The sequence below is a fragment of the Dasypus novemcinctus genome, chromosome 12, assembly GCF_030445035.2.
Source record: "Dasypus novemcinctus isolate mDasNov1 chromosome 12, mDasNov1.1.hap2, whole genome shotgun sequence".
In the NCBI taxonomy this organism is placed as follows: Eukaryota; Metazoa; Chordata; class Mammalia; order Cingulata; family Dasypodidae; genus Dasypus; species Dasypus novemcinctus.
In genome coordinates, this window is record NC_080684.1 from 45,124,626 (window position 1) to 45,149,606 (window position 24,981).

The 24,981-nt window shown below is 37.3% G+C and overlaps 1 protein-coding gene and 1 pseudogene across 2 annotated transcripts in view; both read left to right on the forward strand.

Annotated features, from left to right (window-relative positions):
• Nucleotides 1-2,230: 2,230 nt before the first annotated feature.
• Nucleotides 2,231-2,787, forward strand: LOC101428487 (DNA replication complex GINS protein PSF2 pseudogene; annotated as a pseudogene).
• A 9,959-nt stretch (nt 2,788-12,746) lies between these two features.
• The window catches only part of RXYLT1 (ribitol xylosyltransferase 1), a 32,367-nt gene continuing 20,132 nt past the window's right edge, over nt 12,747-24,981 (forward strand). For both annotated transcript variants that reach the window (XM_004465046.4, XM_004465048.4), the window contains exons 1-3: nt 12,747-13,056; nt 14,014-14,169; nt 20,107-20,209. In XM_004465046.4, coding sequence (XP_004465103.1) covers nt 12,888-13,056; nt 14,014-14,169; nt 20,107-20,209 — 428 coding nt within the window. In that variant the 5' untranslated portion in view covers nt 12,747-12,887. The remainder of the gene's footprint in view (nt 13,057-14,013; nt 14,170-20,106; nt 20,210-24,981) is intronic.

Here is a 24,981-nt window from a genome sequence, read left to right on the forward strand (position 1 = left end):
CTATATCTGAACTGTGGTTTATTAGCCACTGAAATCAAGGATAAGTTGGATGTGCTTGAGATAACACAGGGCTAAGAAATTTCACGTACCCTCTTCACAAGACCCCTGGCATCACTTGTCTGTTTTACTTGTTTTTCTTCTCAACTACCTTTTCTTCCCCCCACCCCACCTCCCAACCACCCTCAAAAACCCTAATTCCCATTTTCACTTTGACCTGGTTTGGGGAATATTTCCCCAGTTCCTTGCTTATGCACTTGCAATAAATCACCTTCTCACTAACAGACACATTTGTCCTTTGGGGTACCAGATCTGAAGACCTGTCTATTGGAAATTGCCATCCTTACCGTAACAGTATGAGGATCATTTAAAAGAATTAGAGACATTTTAGCTCCAAAAGGAGAAGACCCAGGGAGACAGAGTATGACAGAGTACGACTTCAAATATTTTAAAATACTATGTGTAACTTTAGAAGTTATATTAATACATTTATTTTATATAGATAAAATCACAAAGCAGTTTAATATGAATGGGTAATTAATGAGAAAGCAAGATTTCAATAACCTAATACTTTTACAAATCAATTTACTATAAACTGGAGCTTCTTAGGAAAAAATATCTGTGAATATTTTATCATAATTTTTGTACCAGAAATCAGTCAATGACTAAATAGCTTACATATTGCTGAGCTTTTAGAAACATGAATTAACCTGTATTTATGCACTATTATCTATAAAACCTTTCATAATGATTTGATTTTTTTTTTAAAGGAATCTTAATGCCAAGAGGCGTACATCTGTTTCTTTAAGAAAGAAAGGGTCAGGAACTGTGAAGGATCTGAGATTTTACCCTACTTGCAAACTAACATATTAGGCTGCCACAATTTCACAGGTGCTGGCAGAAGACACAAGGCTCCTGGATTAGAGACAAAGGCCCAGCAAGTATTCACGCATCATAAAGTCTCACAGCAGCAAGGCACAGGGGTCCGTGAGCTGTAGTGGATCTGCACTACAGCTGAGGAGCCTAGAGCTTGGGGTGCCAGTTACTTTTTTTAATGGGCAATAAGCCTGCCTGAATTTTCACCCCAGAGAAGACATTATCTTATGATACTGAACAATAACAAATGTACTTTTTGCTCCAGATCCATACAGAATTTTCTCAAGGCAGGAAGGAAGGACAGAAGGGAGAGCAGGGAGAGGAAAACAAATATTGCAGCAATTGAAAGTTTTCCATGTACATTCCAAAAGGGGAAATATTACCTCTAGATGTAACTGCTGTCTAAACGGAACTTATTCATATACATAGGATAGCATTGAAGTGAGACCAGAGAGCACAGCTCTGTTGATATATTTAAATGGCAAGATAATTTATAGAAAATATATAACTATTTAAGAAATGTCTTCTGCAGTTCATTTCATTCTCACCTTCATGAGCAAGTTGAGATTAAATTGTATTACCTCAAATATACTCAGTAAAAAGCATGCCCCTCCCCCGCCCCATCTCTGGCTTTTGTGAGCAATAGTGAGATAATTGTTCTGAAAATTTTTGAGGGCCCAACTTTATTCTAGAATATAGGTAAGTGTAATGGTTTGAAGTCCTATATACTCCCAGAAAAGTATGTTCTTAAAGTTGATCCATTCCTGGGGGTGTGGACCCACTTTAAGTAGGATCTTTTGGGGAGTAGGCTCTTAACTAAAGATGTGACCCACCTCATTCAGGGTGGGTCTTAATTCTCCCACTGGAGACCTTTATAAGAGAATGAAATTCAGAGGAAGAGAGAGAAAGTCACAGAAGCAAGCAGCTAAAGGGATGAAACCCAGAAGAAAAGGGAGAGACCAGCACAGCAGGCACTGCCATGTGCCTTGACATGTGACAGAAAAGTCTAGAATCACCAGCAGTCAGTCTTTATGGAGAAAGCATCACCTGAAAATGTTGATTTGGACATTTTTCCTGTTCTCAAACCTATCAGCATATAACCTAATAAATTCACAACGTTAAAAGCCAATCCATTTTATGGTATCTCCTTGGACCACAGTAGCAAACTAGAACAGCAAGACAGGACATATTTTGGAGAATGATGGAAATAGGATAAATAAGGCTATTTAGGAGGAAAAACGTGTAGAGGATAAAGGATCCTTATCATTGGTGATAAAATATTCTATATTTGGGTGGGAAAGTGGCAGCCATGGCATCCACAGAGGTTCTGAGTCCCATGCTGGCCATGCTCAGTGCCATGGAGGCGGCCAAGGTGAGGTTTCTGGCCGAGAAGGAGGTGGACACCATCATCCCAAAGCTCAGCCTGTACAAGAGCTACATTAAGTGGGGGTGGGGATCTGGGGCCAAGAGGTTAATGGATGGAAGTGCCTCTTCGGTGGGCAATTAACCTGAAACAAAGACAGAAGTGTTGGTTTATACCTCCTGAGTGGATGGATGTAGAGAAGTTGGAGGAGAATTGGGACCATGAAAGAAAGAAAGAAACTTTTACCCCAATGCCCTGCCCTTACTACATGGAACTGACCAAACTCCTGCTAAGTCATGCTTCAGACGAATATTCTGAAAGCAGATGAGATCCAGACCCTGGTCAAGGATGTGTGGGACACTCACATAGCTAAACTCCAGGTCTCTGCTGACAGCTTTGTGAGGCAACAGGAGGCACATGCCAAGCTGGACAACTGGACCCTGATGGAGATGAACACCAGTGGGGCTTTCCTCACACAGGCACTCTGTCACTTGTGCAAGCTCCACACAAACCTCCAGCCCTCCGACAGTGCCCAGTCTCAGGACTTGTAGAGAAGGACCTTGACTTTGTAAAGGTTTCCCATCTGGTTGTAGGAGGCACACTGGGTGATTTGTGAGTGCTTCAGGAAGTGATAGAGGAACTCATAGTTCTGGAGTTCTACAAATATTTTTGAATTTTGAAAATATGTGCACAGTCATGCAAGGAATGGATTCGTAACATTGTTGGAGAAGCAAGAGATTCGTAGTTTGTCCTCAAAACTCAGTTCCCTGGAACATTCTTTGATTCCACATCTATTTCTAGAAGCCAGCTTTCTTTTGGTGGATGTGGACCAAAACAAGTTATGGGGCAAAACAAGTTATTCTCCCCCGCACAGCCTCAGGTCTCCTGCACAAAAACTGTCAGGTGTGGATGAGTGTATGGGGAATATTACATGTTGCTTTTAAAAGATTCAGTGGGAATGTCAATGTGGCTTAGGGCTTTTTTTCCCTCTTGGGCTAAATTTAGACTCCCCTGCAGAGGTTGCTCACACAGGCTGGCAGATGGAGCACCTAGTGATGCTGACCAGCTTTTTATAATCTAAGTCCTGACAGACAATAAAAATCAACCCAAATCTGACTGCTGAATTCTTGTCCTGCATAATTAATAAGTAAAAGTGAGCCATATGGTTATGATAACTTGGCAAAGCCAAACAGAGGTGTGTAGCCATCAATTATAAACTTCAAACCAATGTTCTGGGTGCCTCTTGTTCTTTGACTACTTCTGGTTAAGGTTTAATGGGTTGCTTTGCAAGAGGAAATGTCAGGGAAAATTTAATCCAGTATATTGAGTGTGTGAGCAAAAATAAGACAATGCTAGGAAGGAAAGCTGGACCTGTAACTGCTCTTGATGAATTTAGGGGAAGGACTTTGTCATAGATAGCAGTGGCTCAAATGTGGGTAAGAGGGACATTTAGTTCAGTTAGAATCTTAGCATTTTGGCAGTACTAGGCTCCTTCGAGGAAGAGCATTACTTTGAGGGTGAAAGTGACTGTCCAGGGCCCCACAGTGAGTAGAAAGGTCTGTGATCAGCTGGCTTTTGACAGCAGCACCCAGGCTTCAGAGGATTAAAAAAACAAAAATTCTCTATTCAATGGATACCATGCCAGTCATTTACAAGAGACCATTGGCACAGTTATTAGAGCATCTAAGTCAGTATGGCCGAGCAGAATCAGATTAGACATCTCCTGGTACCAGTAGTAATGATACCTTCACTGAGCCTTAGCCAGGTGATACAAACAGAAGATATGACCTTAGCAAACCAAAGTGGAAGAGGTGGCAAATAACAAATGCCACAGAGTATCACAGGTGATACAATTTTAGCAGGAATATCAAGGAGTAGACAAGTGTTTGTACAGAGTGGTGATGGTAGAGCTTTCAAATTGCGACTGTTAACTCTATATTGCCTCCCAGATTGCAGTGGCCTGAGACATGATTTACTTATAGAAGAATGCCCTCATGGCTGATTACAGAGAAGTTTAAGGACAAATCTAGAATTAACCTTGTATCATTTTCTTTTCACCCCAAGCAAACACAACCAATTCACAAATTTGGAAACATACAATTTCTAGTTGTAATACCTTTTTTTAAATGAATGTGATCATTTATGTTAGCATGTATTAGAAATCTCTAATATAAAAATAGCTGTATTCATAAAGTTAAGATTCTATCTGTGGCTCCCTCCTCTGTTCACTTTCTTTAAATGCATTTTTCCTTCCACCTTCTGAATAAGTCATCCTGTCAGTATTGTTTTATTCCAGAATTTTCAGGGGATTTTTATACAGTCCTATGCCTATTGACTTTTTGCTAATTTAAACAGCTACAATGCTAGAGAGTACAAAATCTATTACAAAGGTTATTTAAATTCCTGTCATTAAAACCCCTGACATTTATTTTAATCATAGGATAACTTTCAACTCTGTAATAGTTCTAGTTTAAACTGGAAAATTGGCTTGTAAATTCAGATGTTATTTTTTCAGACTCACTGTATTACATGCCTTACACATAGCTCCATATAGTTTGTAGAATGCATTACACCACCAAACATAGGTCAAAAGTTTCTCATTGTAACTTTTAAGGCAATAAGCAAGCATAAAACTGTCAGAGACTATAGAATTGAGTGTACTGGTATTACCATGGTCTCAGGGATATAGCTTGTCATCTAGCCACAAATAGGTTCCATTTGTGCAGGAACTGCTCTGCTCCCAGCTGGTTCTCCATCCCTAAGAATAATGATGAGCACATAGCCATTGCTCAATAAATGATTTTGTTGAACGAATAAATGAGAGCTTTAGACCATCTACCAGATTCTTGATGCTTTCAGGGTAAAGGAGGCCATTTATTTCCGTCCTGTGAAGCAGGACTGCTTTACTCCAGAATTGTTCTCAGACATTCTAGAAACATATCTATAATCTCTTGCTTGACTACCACAATACACAAATCACTGCACTGTGTGTAGGTTTTGCCAGATTAATTTTCTGAGACAAACTCATTCCCACACTTTTCTGGGACACTTCTTCAACTACAACATATAAGTCAGGGAAAATATATATGTTACTACAATATTAATTTATAAAAATAGTCTTTTAAAAATTTATTAGCCAAAGCAAGTCATATAGTCACACCTGAGATCAATAGGGAAAGAATGTATAATTCTCCTGTAAGGAAGGGATGCATATATTGGTGAGCACCAATATATTTACATTCAGTACATATAATGTATATAACCATCTAAGTCTAAACTCCAGGTTATCCTCACAAAGTCTAGGAAGAAAAGATTAAAACATACCATTTTATTTTTTACCTTGATAATTGGAAAATAAAGGTTAAAAGTTCTTTTAATTAAAACAATTAAAACAGTTACTGAGTTCCTTCCAAAGCATAGACACAAAAGATTTTAAATCTCATAACAAAAGGCAAAGATGAGTTAAAAAGCAAGAATCAAATATGTGCTGCTTGACAGACAGACCTAAAGTAAAATAAGACAAAAAAGGCAAAAATAAAGGGATGAGCAATTTAAATGGTAAACAAAAACAAAAAGAAAGGGGAAATACCAATTCACGTAGTTTAAGACTGGGGTTCCTAACCAGCAGTCTATGAGAGGTCTGTGGAAGGATTTCAGGGGGTCCATGACCTTGAATTGAAAAAAGATCAACTAAATTAGATGTCCAACATGATATTGCCTTGTCAAACACTATACCACAGTTTAATGTTCTTATTCAAGATAAACAACAACAGTCTGCACATTGACATGTCTTTAAAAAATAAAATTTAACTTTAACTTTCCTGTATTTTGATGTATTGGATTATTATTTAATGTGTTAAGAAAGGAGCACATATGTATAGCATTGTATCATATTTTTTTATTTTAGTAACTTTATTTCAATATATGTAACTGATTTCCTTTGTAATTTTATTTTATGCATTTAAAAATATTATTCTTGTGGGAATATGTTGGTGGAAGGGTGATATATTTACTAAATAATACACAATATAGTGTAGACTTAAAATGATTTTTATTAAAATGATACAGCATGCTCCGAGTACAGTGGATAATTGCCTGCAAAAGGTTGGTAAGGATGGCGGAGGTGATTTTATGACACCATGGAAAAATTCGAATTTCTAAATGTTTACCAAAATGACCATTTGAACAGATGTTGAATCATGTTATGAGGTATTGAAATTATGGGAAAGCTGTAAAACTTAATTTTGAATAATTCTAAAATTGAAATTAAAGACATGCCAATGTTGAGTGTCACAAAACTATCTGCCACTAAATTCTGAGAAGAGGTCAGTAGTTTCCACCTGACTGGCAAAGGAATATGTGGGAGGGAAAAAAAGATCAAGAACTCCTGGTTTAAAGCAAAAAGTATTAAGTGTAAAAAAAAAAAAAAAAAAAAAAGAAAGGGAAACGGACTTTGGCCCAGTGGTTAGGGCGTCCGTCTACCATATGGGAGGTCCGCGGTTCAAACCCCGGGCCTCCTTGACCCGTGTGGAGCTGGCCATGCGCAGCGCTGATGCGCGCAAGGAGTGCCGTGCCACGCAAGGGTGTCCCCCGCGTGGGGAAGCCCCACGCGCAAGGAGTGCGCCCGTGAGGAAAGCCGCCCAGCGTGAAAAGAAAGAGCAGCCTGCCCAGGAATGGCGCTGCCCACACTTCCCGTGCCACTGAGGACAACAGAAGCGGACAAAGAAACAAGACGCAGCAAATAGACACCAAGAACAGACAACCAGGGGAGGGGGGGAAATTAAATAAATAAATTAATTTAAAAAAAAAAAAAGGTAATTTTATAGCAAAAAGAGTAACAATTCACAATGAAGAGAAAATAATCATTAGCTCATACTTATCAGTATTATCAGTATTTCAAAATCTACCATCCTCCACAGGACAGGAGCTGGGACCTCAGGCCTGTGAGACTCAAGGGAGTAGAACTAAACCTACACAACCATTACAAAAAAAAAAAAAAAAAAGGAAAATCTACCCACAGTTCTAGGAAGCTGTGATTTAGTTGTTGACTTCTCAGAAATTTGAAAAATGAAAAATTATCTCCAGAAAAATTAAAATCCCAAAACTTCTATACCCTCAAGTGCAACATATGAATATACAAGCTCTACTTAAAACCAGAAACAAAAGCTAAAAAAAATAGTATTAAAACTAATCCAGGTAAATAAATTGTGGTATCTTCATACACTGGAGTACTATACAACAATGAGAATAAATGACCAACGACAACACAAAAATATGAACTTCACAAATATAATGTTAAGTGAAAGAAGCCAGTCACAGAAAACAATATAAAGTTTAAAACCAGGCAAACCTAATCCATGGTGTGAAACAGCAGGATAGTGGTAGCTCTTGTATGGGCCAGGGGTAGAAGGGGCTCAAGGCTGGCTCTTGAGGTCCTGGTAATGTTCTGGTGCTTGATCTGGGTACAAGTTATAGAGATATGTTCACTTGGTTTAAATGTATCCATTATATACTTAAGATACTGCCCTTATCTGTGTGTATATTACATTTTACATTTTAATAAATTGGTATATTTTATACTTCAATAAAAATAAATGAAAAAATAACTGGTTCTTGTAACACCAGATAATGTGGGCAGACACAGAAGAACACCCAGTGAATGGACACAGAGAGCAGACAACAAGAAGGGGAGAGAAATTTTTTTAAATTTAAAAAAAAAAACTGGTTCTTATGCATTGAAAGTCTAGGATTCCCAAACCCACTATGTAGAGACACACAGATGTTTTCACTTCCCAGAAAAGAAGCACCAGAACAACCTGTTGCTCAAGCACAGCTAACTTTATTAGTTGGTACAGTAAGGAAGGAGTGTCTAAGAAGAGAACTGTAAAGAGAGGATCCATCTAGGGTTTTAGGACCTGGACTAGGTGATTTTAAGGTGGATCTTGCAGGGTGAGGAACTGGTTGGAATTGGGAAGTTTATGATATAATAGACTACATCTGGAGGCAAGTAATTAATACATAAGCTATTTTAGTTGGTTTACAGTCTTAACTTCCAAGAGCAAGTATTTCCTGGAGCACATGGCTAGGCTGTATTTGCCTGGTCAAGTACTATTTTGTCAGAAAAACAGGAAAGTATAATTTGGTCCAGAATTGATTAGCACAGGGACAGGAAAGTATGTTTTACTCCACAATGTATATTTAATACATTTGACATACACAAATATACAAAAATGTATAAACATTTCAAAATGGCAAGTAAAAGTGAAAATCAACAAAAATAATTTTACAAATACATATTCTAATAAAAATGAACAAATGATGTTAAAAAAACAAAATTTTGTTCAAAAATATTAAGCTTAACATTAAATAAAGTGAAGAAAATTCAATTTACCATGAGTAAGTAAAAATTAAATAACATTACTTGGTCTTTTTTGGAAAAGCATTATCTTAAAAAAGCTGTCAATACTGTCATTGTTGAATATAGTTTTTTACAAGTCACTTCCAGCTGCTGAAAAAGCTCTTTTTTATTCTATTCTAGTAAAGGAAATGGTGAGGAGAATGCAATGAGCTAACAAAAAATATTTCCCTTTGATTCTTCCATCTTGATGAACTTGTAAAGATCTTTTTAAACACAATTTAAACTTTGTGTTTGTGCAGCAAAAGATTTGAGGACTGTACTTTTATATAAATAGTGAGCTGTTTCTGGCTTATCTTTGTTTTTCTTAGTTTTATGATGAAGAGAATAAGATAAGTTCATTTACTTGGATCACTTTCAGTTCTCTCATTATATTCCTCTAGTTCAGAAAACCTTTGAATTAAAGTACAAATTATTCTTGCATTAGAAATTTTTGTCAACTATTAGGTTTTTCTTCCTACTCTTCAAGATATGGAGACAACTCAAGAATTTACTTCGCTAAAAATTTTAACATAGTGTAAACAAAATTCTATCTTGTTTATACCACTATTATTTTGAGTCTCTGTTACATATAGCCAAACCTAACTGACAGGACTAGGCCCCATCTTTAGCCCCCATAACAGCCACAACTTGCAGAAGCTGCAAGTTTATTATTAACCTGCTCCATCGTGGAAGTACAACCAGCCACGTCCCATGCCCCCCATCGAGAGCCGATGTGTCCAGATACAGTTCATTTACTCACAAGAAAAGACAAAGAAGCCACATGACCCACCAACCCCTCCCACACCCCTAGAACTCACTGCCCCTAGCCCACCGCTCCCTAGCCATCCCTATAGACCCTCAGATCTTATCCAAGCCCAAACCTACTCCCACTGACTAAGCATGTTCCCGCCTATAGATGCACTGTATAAATTCATGACTGCCTCTACCAGGAGCACGCTGAAGTTTATTCTTCAGACCCCCTCTGTCAGGAGAGCTTCCCGATAAATCCTTGCCTGCAATCACTGGTCTCCACGTCCCAATTGTCTCACCCTGACATCTAACACTAACTATTACAGAAAACCAATAAAAGTTACGCAAACATTATGGATAAAATAATAAGCTTTATTGAAAGACATAACATTAGACCTAAATGGTATCTTACTATATATTTCTCTCTGTGGTTTGCTTTTTTCACTCAGTATTAAGCTTTTTACATTTTCCATTGATATGCATATCTGGAGCTGGGCCCTGAAGTCTATATCACAGGTGGCACAAGAGGCAAGCACAGTATTGTTCTCTGTAGCATTGTTTGCAATAAAATTAAATCAGGGACAATTTGAATGCCCATATACAGATTAAAAGATCAGATAATGTAAAAAAGTCAATTCTCCCAAAATTGCTCTACAAATATAATAAAATTCCAAACACAATTCCAAGAAGGATTATTAGTGAAGTTTCACAAGCAAATTCTAAAATTTGCAGAGAAATACAAGGAGCCAAGAATAGCCAACACAATTTTTAAAACCAAAAGAACAAGTTGGAGAGGCTCTTATATATATATATACACACACACATATATATATGCTCTTCCAAATATAAAGGTTTTAACAGTTTCAAGTTATTGTATGAATCCCCAAAAGAAAAAGACTGTTGTTGAACTAATCCATTACTGTGGGTGTGAGACCCTTTAGATTGAACTATATCAGTGAGGTGTTACCCAGGTTAAGTCTCCGCCCACTCAATGTGTCTTATATAAACTAGACACAGAGAGAGACACAGAAAAAGGAAGCTGCCATCACATGATCCTGCCATGTGAGACAGGACTTGAAGATTGTTAGCAGCCAAAGCTTAAGCACAAAGGCCCCAAGAGGCTGGGCTCACAGAGCAGCTCAAGGCTGAAGAGATGAGCCACATGCCTGACGGCCAATAGTGGAACACAGAAAGAAAGCAGGACAGCCAAGACTGAGAGAGGAGGACTGGAAAGAAACAAGCCCTGTGCCTGGTTGCCTACAGCTGAGTTCCAGAAGATGGTGAGCCTGGGGAGAAAGGCAGGTGCTTCCGCAGAGATCAGCCACCATCTTGCTTCACCACATGGCAGGATTCCAGAATTACCAGTAGCTGACTTCAGGGAGAAAGTATCTCTGCTAGTACCTTGATTTGGACATTTCATGGCCTCAGAACAGTAAGCTCTTACCCTTATAAATTTGCCATTATAAAAGCCAACTCATGTCTAGTACTTTGCATCAGCAGCCCTGTGGCAAACTAAGACAAAGAGTTATTAAAAACTATATTAAATAAGACAGTGTGAAATTGACATAAGAAGTGACCAGAGAAATCAGAACTAGAACCACACATATATGAAAACACGATATTATCAGGAGGAATGGGCTATCAGGTACTGGGATAACTTGCAATACACATGCAAGTTAGGACTCTATTATAACATGTCAATTTTACCCAAATTATTCTCTAAATTTAATTTTAATTAGTATTCCAAAAGTATTTCCCAAGGTATTTTTTCTTAAAGAATACACACACATAAATACACACCAAAGTATAAAGGAAAACATTTATAAATTTATCTATATTAAAATTTTCTTTATGAATAACATAAAAATTAATAGACAAACCCCAAACTAAAAGTATATATTTGTAATGTATATAAACAAATGGTTTTGGTATATAAAGTACGTAAAAAGTCTACATTCAAAAGTCAAAAAAGGCATATTTTTCTAGGAGAGAAGATAAAATGAGAGACTGTAGGCAAAGAAACTTGTCCCACTTCTGTGGGAAAAAAAAAAAAAAGGTAAATTTCCATTTCCTGCTTGCCATAGCTATATTCAGGAGATCTACAAACATAGCTATGAAGCAGTATGTTTTATTTTCTAACAAATATACTGGGACTTACATATCTTGGAATGTTTTTGTCCCCCTCAAATGGTAACAGTTGTCTAGTTCCAAATAAGAAAAAATCTTGGATGGATATTTATAATTATCCATACCATCAATTGTGCTCAAAACACTTTGGAAACTCTTTCTGGAACTGCCTTCAGAAACTTTACTACATTGTTTTAATATCCTCAATAGTAGCAAAGTTTCATCTTTTGATAGCGGATTTAATTTGGAATAACACATTATTCAGAATCAAGTCAGATTAACGAAAGTGTGATTAAGCTCAATAAAGTTATTTGTTATTAGAATCTATTACTAAAAACAAAACAACAACAACAACAAAACAAAACAAAACCACCCAGGATAAGTCCAGGACATAGCTACTAAAATGGCATAACAGAACTGAAATAGGATCCAGGGATTCTAGTCCCAGTTCAGCCACTCAAAAGAATGCAGTTTTGGTCAAGTCACCTTACACTTCTGGACCTAAATTTCCTTCCAGTCATAAAATTCTCCCTATCAGTTCAGTTATCTAGTTGTCACTTTGCAAGAAACAGAATCTGATAACCAAACATAAAATTCGGGTAAAGTAAGTTTTTGCCAATAAAGGGGAGGGAAACATCCGCAGCTCCCTAGAAATGGGAGTTGAACCAGTCAGGACAGTGACGGAAGGCTCTGATGGCCTACTCCACAGTTGTAGCCTACAAGCTCTCTGGCTACCAAGATTGCTGTACAATTTAAGCAGCAATGCCTGACACAACTGGCAAAAAAATTTATAACTTCACAAGGCCTGACATAGACAGTTTAAAAGGACAGCAATCTATTTCACAGCCTCCATTTGACAGAAGACTGCACGCCTGTGTGCATTCTAGTCACATCACGGTTATAAACCATAATTTTTAGAAAGAATATTTATATTCATTCGTTTATCAGTGTAGCAGGCCCTGTGCTAGGCTTTGGGAATTCCGTGTTAAAAATGACAGAGTCGTGTCTTCACGGACCACGGAGGCGAGAGGTGTTTTGCTTTATTTCTTTCATTACGCTCAGATCCTGGAGAAATTTCTCCGTACAGCCGGAGGTAGGGCAGGGTAGAGAGAGAGCCTGAGGAAAGATCCCACGCGGTCCGCGCCGGGAGCAACGCAGGGAGGGGCGGGCCTTCCGACCAGGGATTCCAGAGCCCGCGGCAGCCGTGGCCGGGGGCGGGCGGGGCCGGGAGGCTGCGGGAGGCTCGGAGCCGCGCCGGGGCGGCGGAGGCAGGGCCTGCTCTAGGACTTCCTCCCTGAGGGCCTGGGCCTGCAGGGGTCGCCGCTAGGGCCGCGGAGCCGCTTCCGGGCGGCGGGGCCTGCCGGGAAGCCCGGTGGTATGCGGCTGACGCGGAAGCGGCTCTGCTCCTGCCTCATCGCCCTGTACTGCCTCTTCTCCCTCTACGCCGCCTATCACGTCTTCTTCGGGCGCCGCCGCCGGACCACGGCCGCGCCCCCGCGGGGCTTCCGAAAGGGGGCGGCCCCTGCGCGGGAAAGGCGCGGCCGAGGTAGGACGCGGGCGAACTCTCGCCCTGCTGCGCGCGGGGGCCCGAGCTGAGGGCGGCGGGGCCCGGATGGGGCCCGGATGCAGCGCAGCAGCGCGGCTGCCGCCGGGTTCTCAGGCCCGGCGCTGCCCGCGGGCACGGCGTGCGCTTCTCCTCCTTCTGCGGTCGTTAGCCAGCCCTGAGCTCGGGGTTGGAAGGGGTGCGGCTTCCTTATCCTCGCTGGAATCTCGCACGCCGCTCCCGAGGTAGACGGGAGCGCACGGGTTATAAAAAGCACGTATAATATATAAAGCACGGTATATATAGCACGGGTTAAATATCCGAGAAGCTGCCCCGAGTGCGACAGAGATTCGCGGGAATGCTGCAGGAAAGCCGAAATCACCACTGGGTTTAAGATACTTTTTTCCACATTGAAACAAAGAAGCTTCTTTAATCAGGCAGTTACTTAAGAGGGCCAGGGGATTTTCCTCCAAGTTTCGTCCCCTGTTCTGTACGTCCTGTATATTGATTTATGATGTTAGTATTGGACTCCGCTTTCTCTCTCCCTTATTTTAGAATTTTGCACGGTAGTGTCTAAAACTGGTAGGCACATTACATTCTAAAGTCAAGTTTTATGCACGGTTCACAGATTGTATATACAATAAATGGAATTGCGGAGTTAACATGTAGGCTGATACATTTTATTCAGTTATTTTTAAAGGTTGTGTTCTGGATGAGATCACTTTTCTGTCTTACGTTAACATTTTATTTCTAAGATCTTTCAGGGTGGAGATTCAATAAAAATTAAGTTGCTGATTTCCTTTTTCATTGTGTTTGCTTAACGAAATCAAATTGAATTTATAACTTTGAAAAATTAAAGGTGGAATAAAATTAGAACTCCCTAACATCTAATTTAAATGACTTGACTTTACAACTGCAGTTATAGCTAACTGATAAACACTATTACTCTTTTTAAAACAGAACAGGCTACTTTGGGGAGTGAAGAATGGAATCCTTGGGAAGGAGATGAAAAAAATGAGCAGCAACATAGATTTAAAACTAGCCTTCAAATATTGAATAAATCCACAAAAGGAAAAACAGACCTCAATGTTCAAATCTGGGGCAAAGCTGCCGTTGGTAAGTTAATATGTAGAGGTAAGACAATTTAAAAAGCATCATAAAATACTTTATTAATATTAAATTCATATTAACTAATGTAGTTTATTTCATCCTTTATTAATTTAGGTGTCATGATGCATTGTTTCACTTTCTGTCACTATTACATTTCTCCTTTCTGTTAGATACCATCTGTGCAAGCACACACATACTTCATTGTTGATCTTCAGAAGAGCACAGCTATATTTGTAGATAAAAAGAGTGGGTTGTATAGCATCATTAAAGTGCTATGTCAACTGAATTTTCATGAATCTGTGTATTTATTGGAAACTTGTTACACAATTATAATATGTGGTCTCTGGTGGCCAAAAATTTGGGAAACAACTGAAAAAAGGTTAAACAGGGTTTGTTTGTTTTTTACTGTAGGCCTTTCTCAGAGACTTTAATATGGTAGTGTTTATTGTGAGTGTCCAAGAAGGGGGATATAGTAAGTAGTTAATAAAACTTGATTGCCCACAGAAGCATTTTTGTTCTGAGTATTATGAGAGTCTAGTGCTCCAAACTGTGTTACACTGGATTAAAGGATGGAGTACTCAATTAGGAGGGGCTTTATTTGGCCTTTAAACATGACTTAGATATATTTATAATAAGGGCTATCAATAGAAAGAGATAGGTGTAGGAAAGTAAACAGAGCATCGTGCCTGACCATGATGTTTGGCAAATGCATTCTTACATGCATGCAAATATGTACCATTCAAGATTACTACTGATCTCTAAAATGCAAGTGCCCAGATCCAGATCTCCAATCATAAAATGCTATCAATGATTTTTTCTTTGTAAAGTATCTAATATTGATTTATTCCTTTAAATCCTCATGCCTCTTTTTTTCCCCCAAATTCTCATGATTCCAGACTTCTGTCTTTTCAATTTAATAAGCACAAAATGACCAGATGAATTTTATCCAAAAAAGTATTCATCACCCTATTCCCCCAGTGACAGGATCAAATTCAGTCTTTTCAGCTATGGATTTAAACCTCCCACAACCTGACCACAATGTTTCTTTTTCAGCCTAATTTCCAGCTCTTTCCCTAGGCAGACTCTTATTCTAGGCACAGTCATGTATGCACAGTTCAGTATTTTTAGCCTTTACTCATGTTGTTCACTTTACCACAGTGTCGTCTTTCCATATCTGGATCCTGTCCACTTTTTTTTTAACTGGATTTTTTAGTTTTTATTTTTATTATATAAGTTGTGAGTTTACAAAACAATCATGCATACCATACAGGATTCCATACATTGCCCCACCACCTACACCTTATATTGTTGTGATACATTTGTTACAAATGATGAAGGAGCATCATCATACTGTTATCTGTAGTCTATAGTTTATATTTGATGTATTTTTCCCACAAACCATCCTGTTGTTAACACCATGTATTAGTATTTTGTATTTGTTATTGTTCATGAGAAGACATTTCAATATTTGTCCTGTTAACCACAGTCCATCATCCACCACAGGCTACACTGTGTTACATGGTCCTCTGCCTTGTACATTCCATCCAAAGTGTACCCTCAGTGGCCCTCAGTTTCATTACAGAATTGTGCTATCATCACCTCAGTCAATTTTTGACCATTTTCAATACTCCAAAAGAAAAGATCTTGTATCCCCTTAAACCCCAAACTTCCTCATTGTTAACCCTTAACATTAATATAGTATCTTCTTTGCCGTTGCTTCAAAAATATTACAATATTACTGTTAAATGTAGTCTATAAGATACATTGGTTGTATTTTTCCCCATGTATCGCTATGTATAATCTTAACACCTTGTAATAGAGAAACATTCTTCTATTTGTAGTACTAACCACTGTCATTATCCACCACAGAAATCAGTATGTTTTATAGTTCCTAGATTATCCTCTAGCTTTCTTTCAATTGACATTAACTTTTCTAGACTATCCCTTTCAGCCACAATCACATTTATAAATCAAGTGTTAAACTCAATATGTGTTACCATCAACTCTATCCATTTCCAGACATTTACAATCAACCTTTATTAAATATTCTATGTATACTCAACATCAGCTCCCCCTTCTCAACCCACATTCTATCTCTTAGTAATCTATAGTTTAACTCCATGAGTTTACTCATTGTATTTAGTTCATTTTCATGAGACCATACAATACTTGTCTTTTTGTGCCTGACTCATTTCACTCAACATAATGTCCTCAAGGTTCATCCATGTTGTCATATACTGGATCCTACCAACTTTTAAAGACTCGCCTTTAGGTCTACCTTTCTTATGTAACTCAAATGTCTCTCTCAAAGCCCTTCAGTTCCATCATACTTAATCTGTACTATTGAGTTAACACTTGAATTGCTTCATATTATGTGTTCCAATAGCAACTCCTGCAAAGCCTTCCATCAGCAGAATGCAATAATTTATATAAAGGGCTTAGCACCATCTTCCATAAAGTAGATGCTCAATAAATGTTTAAAACCCTTCCTTCAATAAAATTGTAATTATCAATGAGAGGGAACTGACACAGAACTTCTCTTTTTGACAGTAAAGAAAATAAATTTTAAGATCAGTAGTTCATATTGAGACTAAGTTAAACAAAAATTTTAAAGTTTCGATAGAGGGATTATATATTAATAAAGGGGCTTAGAAGTCAGACAGAAAATGTTGAAAGTTTTTGAGCACAGAAGTGGCTAAATTAGAATTTTATATCTCAAAAAGTACTCTTAAGAGAATTTTAAATCAAACTATCTTTTGATAGTTCAGGAAATTAAACAGCTAATCTAATTGATTTGCTAAAAGTAAATGAAGTGGACTGAAACCTAGTCTTTTTGATTCCTAGTTTTTTGTTTCTTTGTGTTGTCACTTTCTTTTTTACCCAATAAATGTTTTGTTTGAGAATTAATATGATAGCTATAATATACAATAGGTGGTTTTAGAAAAAGATAGGCCAGCTTTAGGTTAGAAGACATTTTGTAATTGGCATCAAGAATCAAAAATTTCATAACCCTCAACCCAGTAATCCTATTCCTAAAAGGAACTTATCCTAAAAATCAATCACAGCAAAGTGGATGTGGCTCAAGCAGTTGAGCTCCGCTTACCACCTCGGAGGCCCCAGGTTCAGTTCCCAGTACCTCCTGGAGAAGATAAGCAAGATAGCCAGCTGGCACAACAGGCTGGCACGGCAAGCTGACACAAGATGACACAGCAAGGAGACACAAAGAGAAAACACAATGAGAGAAAGCAATTGAGTGCCTTTCTCCAACATGGGAAGTCCCACCTTCAGTTCCCGGTGCCTTCTAAAGAGAAGACAAGCAGACACAGAGCACACAAGGAAACATAGATCACACAGCAAATGCACACAGCAAGCAGACAGCGAGTGTGAACAATGGGGAGTGGAGATAAATAAAATCTTTTTTAAAAATTACAAAAGAAAGAAAAAGTTATACACAAAAATAACTATTTTTGAATTATATATGGAATTTTATAAAAAGATAACCTAAATATTTAGTAATAGTGAAGTTTTTAAATACATCAGTCGATGAACTAGAAGATAAGCATTGAAAAGTAAGCATATGAAAAATTTGAAACAGCGAGAGAAATGTGTCTGTTAAAGCAGACTTCAAAATTATATCTATAGCAGGTTTGTAATTGTGAATTATTTAATTTGTTTATATAGATGCATTTATATGTATAATAATGGTGTCTTAGGTTTTCTTCAATAAATAATTTTTAAGGGTAATTACAGCCACAAAGGGTTGCACTGTGGCCACAAAGTCACTATAGGTGAGATTCAACAGCAGTAACATAAAGACAATGCTCAGGACTTCCTCAAATGATATTCATCCATGGACATTGGGAAAGTCCAGAAGAACATGGGGAGAAGTAAAATTTATGCAGCTATTGGAGGAGCCCTTAGAGGTTAACAACTACAATGATTAAAGAATTTGTGGCCACTGTGTACTCTACATGTGAGATAATGAGAAGCTAGATTATGGGTAGAGCACTGGAAAACAAATATTTTGAAGAAAAAACATACATAATTTAGGGATTAAAGACAATTGGGAAAAAATGAGTTTAAGAGTCTGTGTCTAGATTGTTGAGAATAAAATTGTAGTTCACTTGAGAGTGAAGGAGATGGGAACTGGGGTCTAAGATGATTAACTTTAGAAATGTTAACACCTAAGTATATATGTACTGTTGAAATAAGCAGTGAGAGAACAGAGACATGAATTTTGAAGTCATCAATCCAGGGATTATAATTTAAATCAGTTTAAATACAGGTAGAGATAATTAAAGAGGATTTCTGTTGTTAGGTTAATAACTTTGAAAGCATAGACGATATAGAAAGGAAAATGAAAATTCAAAATAAAGCTGCCAGAGTTTATAGTAACATAAGACTTTTTGTTTTCTTTATAACCACTTGAAAAGATTTCTTTGGTGTTTTAGTTTTCCATTGGCACTATAGCAAATGACTACAAATTTAGTATTTTGAAACAACACAGATTTATTTTCTTGTATTTCTGGGGGTCAAAAGTCTGAAATGGGTCAGCAGGGCTGTATTCTTCTGGCAGGTCTATGGAAGAATCTGTTTCCTTGCTTTTCCCAGCTTCTAGAAGCTGTAGGCATTCCTTAGCTCATGGCCCGACATTGCTCCAGTTTCATCTCTGTTTCCATCATCAGTTCCACATCACCTTCCCTCACTCTGACCCAACTGTCTTACTCCTTTTTTTTTTTTTTAAGATTTATTTATTTTATTTCTCTCCTCTTCCCCCACCGGCTCCAGTTGTCTGCTCTCTGTGTCTATTTGCTGTGTGTTCTTCTGTGAGTACTTCTATCCTTAGCGGCAGCACCGGAATCTGTGTTTCTTTTTGTTGCGTCATCTTATTGTGTCAGCTCTCCATGTGGGTGGCACCATTCCTGGGCAGGCTGCACCTTCTTTCGCGCCAGGTGGCTCTCTTTATGGGGCGTACTCCTTGCGTGTGGGGCTTCCCTACACAGGGGAGCCCCCTGCTTGGCAGGGCACTCCTTGCTCCCATCAGCACTGCACATGGGCCAGCTCCACACAAGTCAAGGAGGCCCAGGGTTTGAACCGCGGACCTCCCATGTGGTAGACGGACGCCCTAACCACTGGGCCAAGTCCACTTCCAGCAACTCTCTTACTCTTAAAAGAACCCTTGTGATTTACATTGAGCCTACCTCTACATCCTTAACTTAATTACATCTGCAAAGTCCCTTTTGCTATATGAAGTAATGTATTCACAGATTTCAGGGATTAGGACCAGATATCTATGGGAGGCCATTATTTGGTCTACCACATTTGGAAAGACTTCTTTATCTGATTGGTCCAGTCTTTAAACTTGTTTTTTTGCATGTCATTTAGTACCAGCATTTAAGGATACTGGAACGGAATACATCTTTCAATGTAACTAAAACAGGGCTACCAAAAATTTTGTGTGTCTCTGGATTACCTCACTATGTGACACTGTTCTCCTCTACTCTCAAAGCTTTTCATTCAGGTGAAATCATTGATTCCCCTCTCCCCCCAAGGGTGAAAAGATGTAGTGGCATTTTCCAACAAGAGCGTCAGGTAATGTAATGAGAGTGTGTGTTTACATGAGTAGGAGGTGGTATCCCTTGACATGGGATGTGTGTGTGTGTGTGTGTATGCACATGCGCTCCTCTGGTCGTGTATGGCACAAAATGGTGAATTTTTGCACTTTGTTATAATATACAAACAGTTCTAAGTTTTATCCTTTATACATTAGCTGTAATATTGATGATTTTGAGCTACTGGTTGGTAGAGCTGACTTCCAAGGAGCCCAAAGAAAAGAAATCTAGTTTTGTAGTCAAATAATATAAAGGAACAGAACCTAAACTCATTTCATGCACCAGAGAAGATAAGACAGTAATTGTTTTTTGTTTTTGTTTTTAATTACAGGTTTGTATCTATGGGAGCATATTTTTGAAGGCTTACTTGACCCCAGTGATGTGACCGCTCAGTGGAGAGAAGGAAATTCAGTTATAGGAAGAACACATTTCAGGTATTGTGCAACATTAACCTTTTTTTATTTTATGTACTGGGGGCCAGGGAGTGAACCCAGGACCTCAAAATTGGAGCTGGGATTCAATTGCTGAGCCACACCAGCTCCCCTGAGTTGATGTTATCATTTGTTTTCCTTGTTGTTTGTTTTTATTTTTTCAGGAGGTACCAGGAACTGAACCCAGGACCACCCATGTGGGAGGGGTACTCAACTGCTTGAGCCACATCTTCTCCCAACATTAACCTTTTATGTGTTTAGATACAGTGTTTTATGTACATTCTAGAAGAAAATGAAAACATGTGATATAAAATTTTTCTAGGGAACAAATATGGCTCAAGCAGTTGAGTACCTACTTCCTACATGGGAGGTCCTGGGTTTAGTCTCTGGTGCCTCCTAAGAACACCAAAACAAGCAAATAAACAAAAAAAAAATCAACTCAGGGAGCCAATGTGGCTTAGTGATTTAGTGCCAGCTTCCTACATATGAGGTCCCAGATTCAATCCCTGGCTCCAGTACCTCTAAATATAAATAAATAAGTAAGTAAGTAAATAAATTTCCATTTCAACTTGTGAAGAATAGAGAAATCTCATAAATACATACTAGTAGTTAGAACTTACCTTGAACATTGCCTTATGAAAGCAGTTTTCACTTTTTTCTTTATAGTCATACTCTTTATGTTCACTTTTTATAATATTCAGATGGTTTAAAAGCTGTTGCTGTCACTTTTGAAATTTTTATTTATTTAAACACTTCAGGAGAGCAGTTAGTTTAGTGGTTGAGTGCCTCCTTCCATGTACAAGGTCCCTGGTTCAACCCCCGGTACCTCCTTAAAAAATTTTTAAGAATAAGAAAAAGAAAACATTTCATGTATGAATTTTTTATCATATGGTTTAATAGTTTAAATTACCATTTTTTTGCAATACTCAAATCTCTTTAAGATTCAATAAAACCAATGTATTGCTGAGATTTTTTGAGCTTGTATTTTTATAAAACTTTTATCTGTACTTATATAAACTAAGGATTTTTGAATGGGTAGAATTAAGAACATTTTATTTAGAATAATTGTGTTATATGTTGAACTCTAATATTTTGGTATTTGAAAAATAAATGTATTGTTATTTATGGGTATTTCTGTAATATATATAAACTTTTCCAAAAAATTCTTAAACATTCATAGAGAAGTTAGCATTTTTAAGCTTAAAATTATGCATTGTTATGTTAATGATAGCAAAATATTTTAACAAACAGCACTGATTCCCAAAAGAAACCCTTCCCTTTTGAGTTTTCTCTGAGATTTTTACATTATGATCAAATAGCAATGCTGTCTCCTTTTAGGATTTAAAGGACTGTGTATTCAAGGAAGTTAACCATTGTAGCAGATTTTTTATAAGAGCTTATTAAAGCTTTAGGCTCATGAAAAGTAGCATGTATAATTTATTTGTCCAAAATTAATAAACCTTTATGGAATTCTAAGATATGAGTAAAATCAGGGTCCGATGGGTACTACCTTAAATGTTTCAACACAGTCACCATCCTCATGGCGACTTCAGGGTAGAAGTAACTTTAGGGTAGAAACTTTTTGAACCAGAATAAGAACTTGGCTGTCTTTGAAAACATAAAATGGATTCACACGGGATATTATTATATTATTTTCTCTTCAGAACATAATTTCTACAGTGCATCATGATAGTCTAAATGAATACTGAGTGATTTTTTTTTTTTAGGTTAATCATCATCCTTACCAAAAAAGAGCTCTTTGGATTCATAAAAATCAGAACAGCAAGTAAACAGCTTCCTATAATGCCCAAAGACTACTTACTTTAATAAGAAAAATACTGTTTCTTGCAGAGAGATATAATTATAGTATCAGCAGATGACTTATCTCTCAAATTAGATTTCAACTCCAGGGCAAGAAACTTCCTGCTCAGAGAATTATGTATAATTTCCTAAAGAGAAAGGAGCTGCCCATGTACCAGAGGCCTTCCTTGTGGCTTTTCTAATAACTTTTTTGTCTTAACAGATACATTCCAGTAGGAGTCTGTGAGATCAGGTCAATCCAATTGAGCATGAATTCAGAATGCCCCATCATGACAAAAAGTTTCACAGTTGAAGCTTTAGTCCTGACTCCCTTCTCTACCGTATTCTAGCAATTTTAGGACACTTGGATACCAAATTATACTCCAGTCATTGTTCGACTCTTTACTGGAGGAGAGAGATTGTTTTCACAATTCTTGTTCTCAGATCTTATTAAATTTTCAGTCATGTTGCTTAAATCTTTGATGATTTTTAAAAAAAAAATCATTGCTACCTAACTTTGAAAAATATATTTATACTGACAATTCATAATTCTTCAAAAATTAAACCATTATTTTAATGGCTAACCATTAAATTTATTCTCTACTAAAGAATTGTTGAATTCCTCCTAGTTTCCACTTTCTCTTTTCATCTTCCATAGTTCATGAAAAGGGGCATCTCTTCCCTAACTCAAACTGATAGCTGAGGGTAGTGGTGGATTAAAATAATTTATAAATTGGTTAGTTTATGCAACAAAAGTAGCTTGGAGCAACAAAAGTAACCTGGAACAACAGAAGTAACTTCTTATTTAATATCTTATATTCTAAAGTGCCTTTTCATATCTTCTACTATACTAGAATAAATAAATATCCAACTAGTTAGCAAAATATTTAAGTAGCATGACAATAAGAATGTGAGAACAAGATTTTATGGCAATGCTACTTGAGGGGTAAAAAAGTGTATATTTTGATTTATAAGTGTACGTATGATAGAACAAGTTGCAAAGAGAATTAAAATATATTTTAAAAGTAGGAAAATATAAAAATTGGGGTATTTCAATGTTTACAACACCTTTCTTTAATGAGAGCTGAATTTATATACTGTATCATTCAAAATATGGAATCATTGAGTCCAATATTTAATATAACATGTACTCATTTTTCTTTTATGTAAGCATTTATCTGTTACTGACTTTATCCATAAGCACTTAAACTGCTAAACAAAAGTTTCATATCATAAGATATAGAATTTTTTTTATTTTAAATTTTGAGTTTTCATTTTGAAATAATTTCACTTACAAAAATCTTGCAAAAAACTCTACAATAAAATTTCCTTATGCCTTTCACCCAGATTCCTTAATTGCTAACACCTTACTTAATCACAGTACTATTATTTATCCCAGGAAATTAACACAGATACAAAACTATTATATAATTGACAGATTTATTCAAAGGACACCAGGTGTCCCACTACTGTCCAGTTGCCAGTCTTCTTGGTCTCCTCCAATCTGTGACTGTTCCTAAGTCTTTTATAACGTTGTGACTTATGAAGAGTAGTCCTCACTTATTTTGTTGGAATATCCGTTAGTCTGGGTTTGTCTGCTGCATCCTCATAATTAAATTCAGATTGTTCATTTTAGTTAAAAATTCCTCAGAAATGTTGTTGTATCCTTCTCAGTGAATGTTATTTTTCCCATTAGTAATGTTAAACTTTGATCACTTGATTAAGGTGACATCTGTCAGGGTTCTCTAGTGTAAAGTTCTATTTTTTTGCCTTTGTGATCAATAAGTATCTTATAAAGAGTTACTCTGACACCTTTGTAAATATCATGTTTCTCATCATACTTTCACTGTTTTATTCGTAAGTTTTAAATATTCCAAATACAAGAAACAAAAGTAAAAAGTAGAGCAAATAATTTGAATATGATGGATTATTTTGGAACAAATAATTAAATTGTTATATGCAAAAAAATTTTTAAAAACCAAATAAGGAAGTCTCATCAGAATTCCTAGAATCAGGGAAGTGGCTGTGGCTCAATCAGTTGGGCTCCTGTCTACCATATGGGAGGCCCTGGGTTCATGTCCCGGGGCCTCCTTGTGAAGGCAGGCTCGCCCATGTGCCACAGAGAGCTAATTCAGCAAGGTGATACAACAAAAAAGGGAGACAAGTAAAAACACAGAAGAGCTCTCAGTGAATGGACACAGAGAGCAGACAGCAAACAAGCCTCAAGGGGGGAATTTAAAAAAAAAAATTCGCAGAATCACTGGATAAGAATTTTAAAAACAAAGACTATCCAATCCCAGTAGAGTTTACTGATAATCATTCAGTTAGTAAAAGGACCATGATGTAGTGAGATCCATTTTTTTAAAAAAAGAAAAACTAACTAGTGGAAGAGTTTACAAGGCAGAAATAGAATAAAATAAGTTATAATAAAGAAGACTGTAAATACTACTTCTGCAGAACTCAATAGAGTTTTTTAATATTGAGGTTTGATGGGAAGGGGCTTAATTATATACATAAGTCTAAATTCAGGAGGTAAAAAACACCTCCAAACAGTCTATATTAAAGAAGTCTTTTGTACTTCTCTGTTCTTTGCATGAATTAACCTAACAATAACTAAATTGTCTGTATTGTTTATGCTGAAAATAAATTCAGATTTTAAAAATCAGATTCATTGACATAAAACAGAAATGAATATAGCTGTTTTAGATAGCCAAAGGGATGCAGATGCAAAGTACCAGAAATCTGTTGGCTTTTATAAAGGGTATTTATTTGGGGTAGGAGCTTATAGTCACAAAGCAATAGAAAGTAAGTTACTTCCCTCACCAAAGTCTTTTGCCACATGTTGGGGCAGGATGGCTACCTGCCTCTGCGAGGGTGCAGCATTCCTCTTCCTTTTAAGGCTCCATGATCCCAGCTTCTGCTGGTATGGCATAAGGCTGGGCTCTCTTCCTGGGGCTCGTCTCTTTTTCCAGACT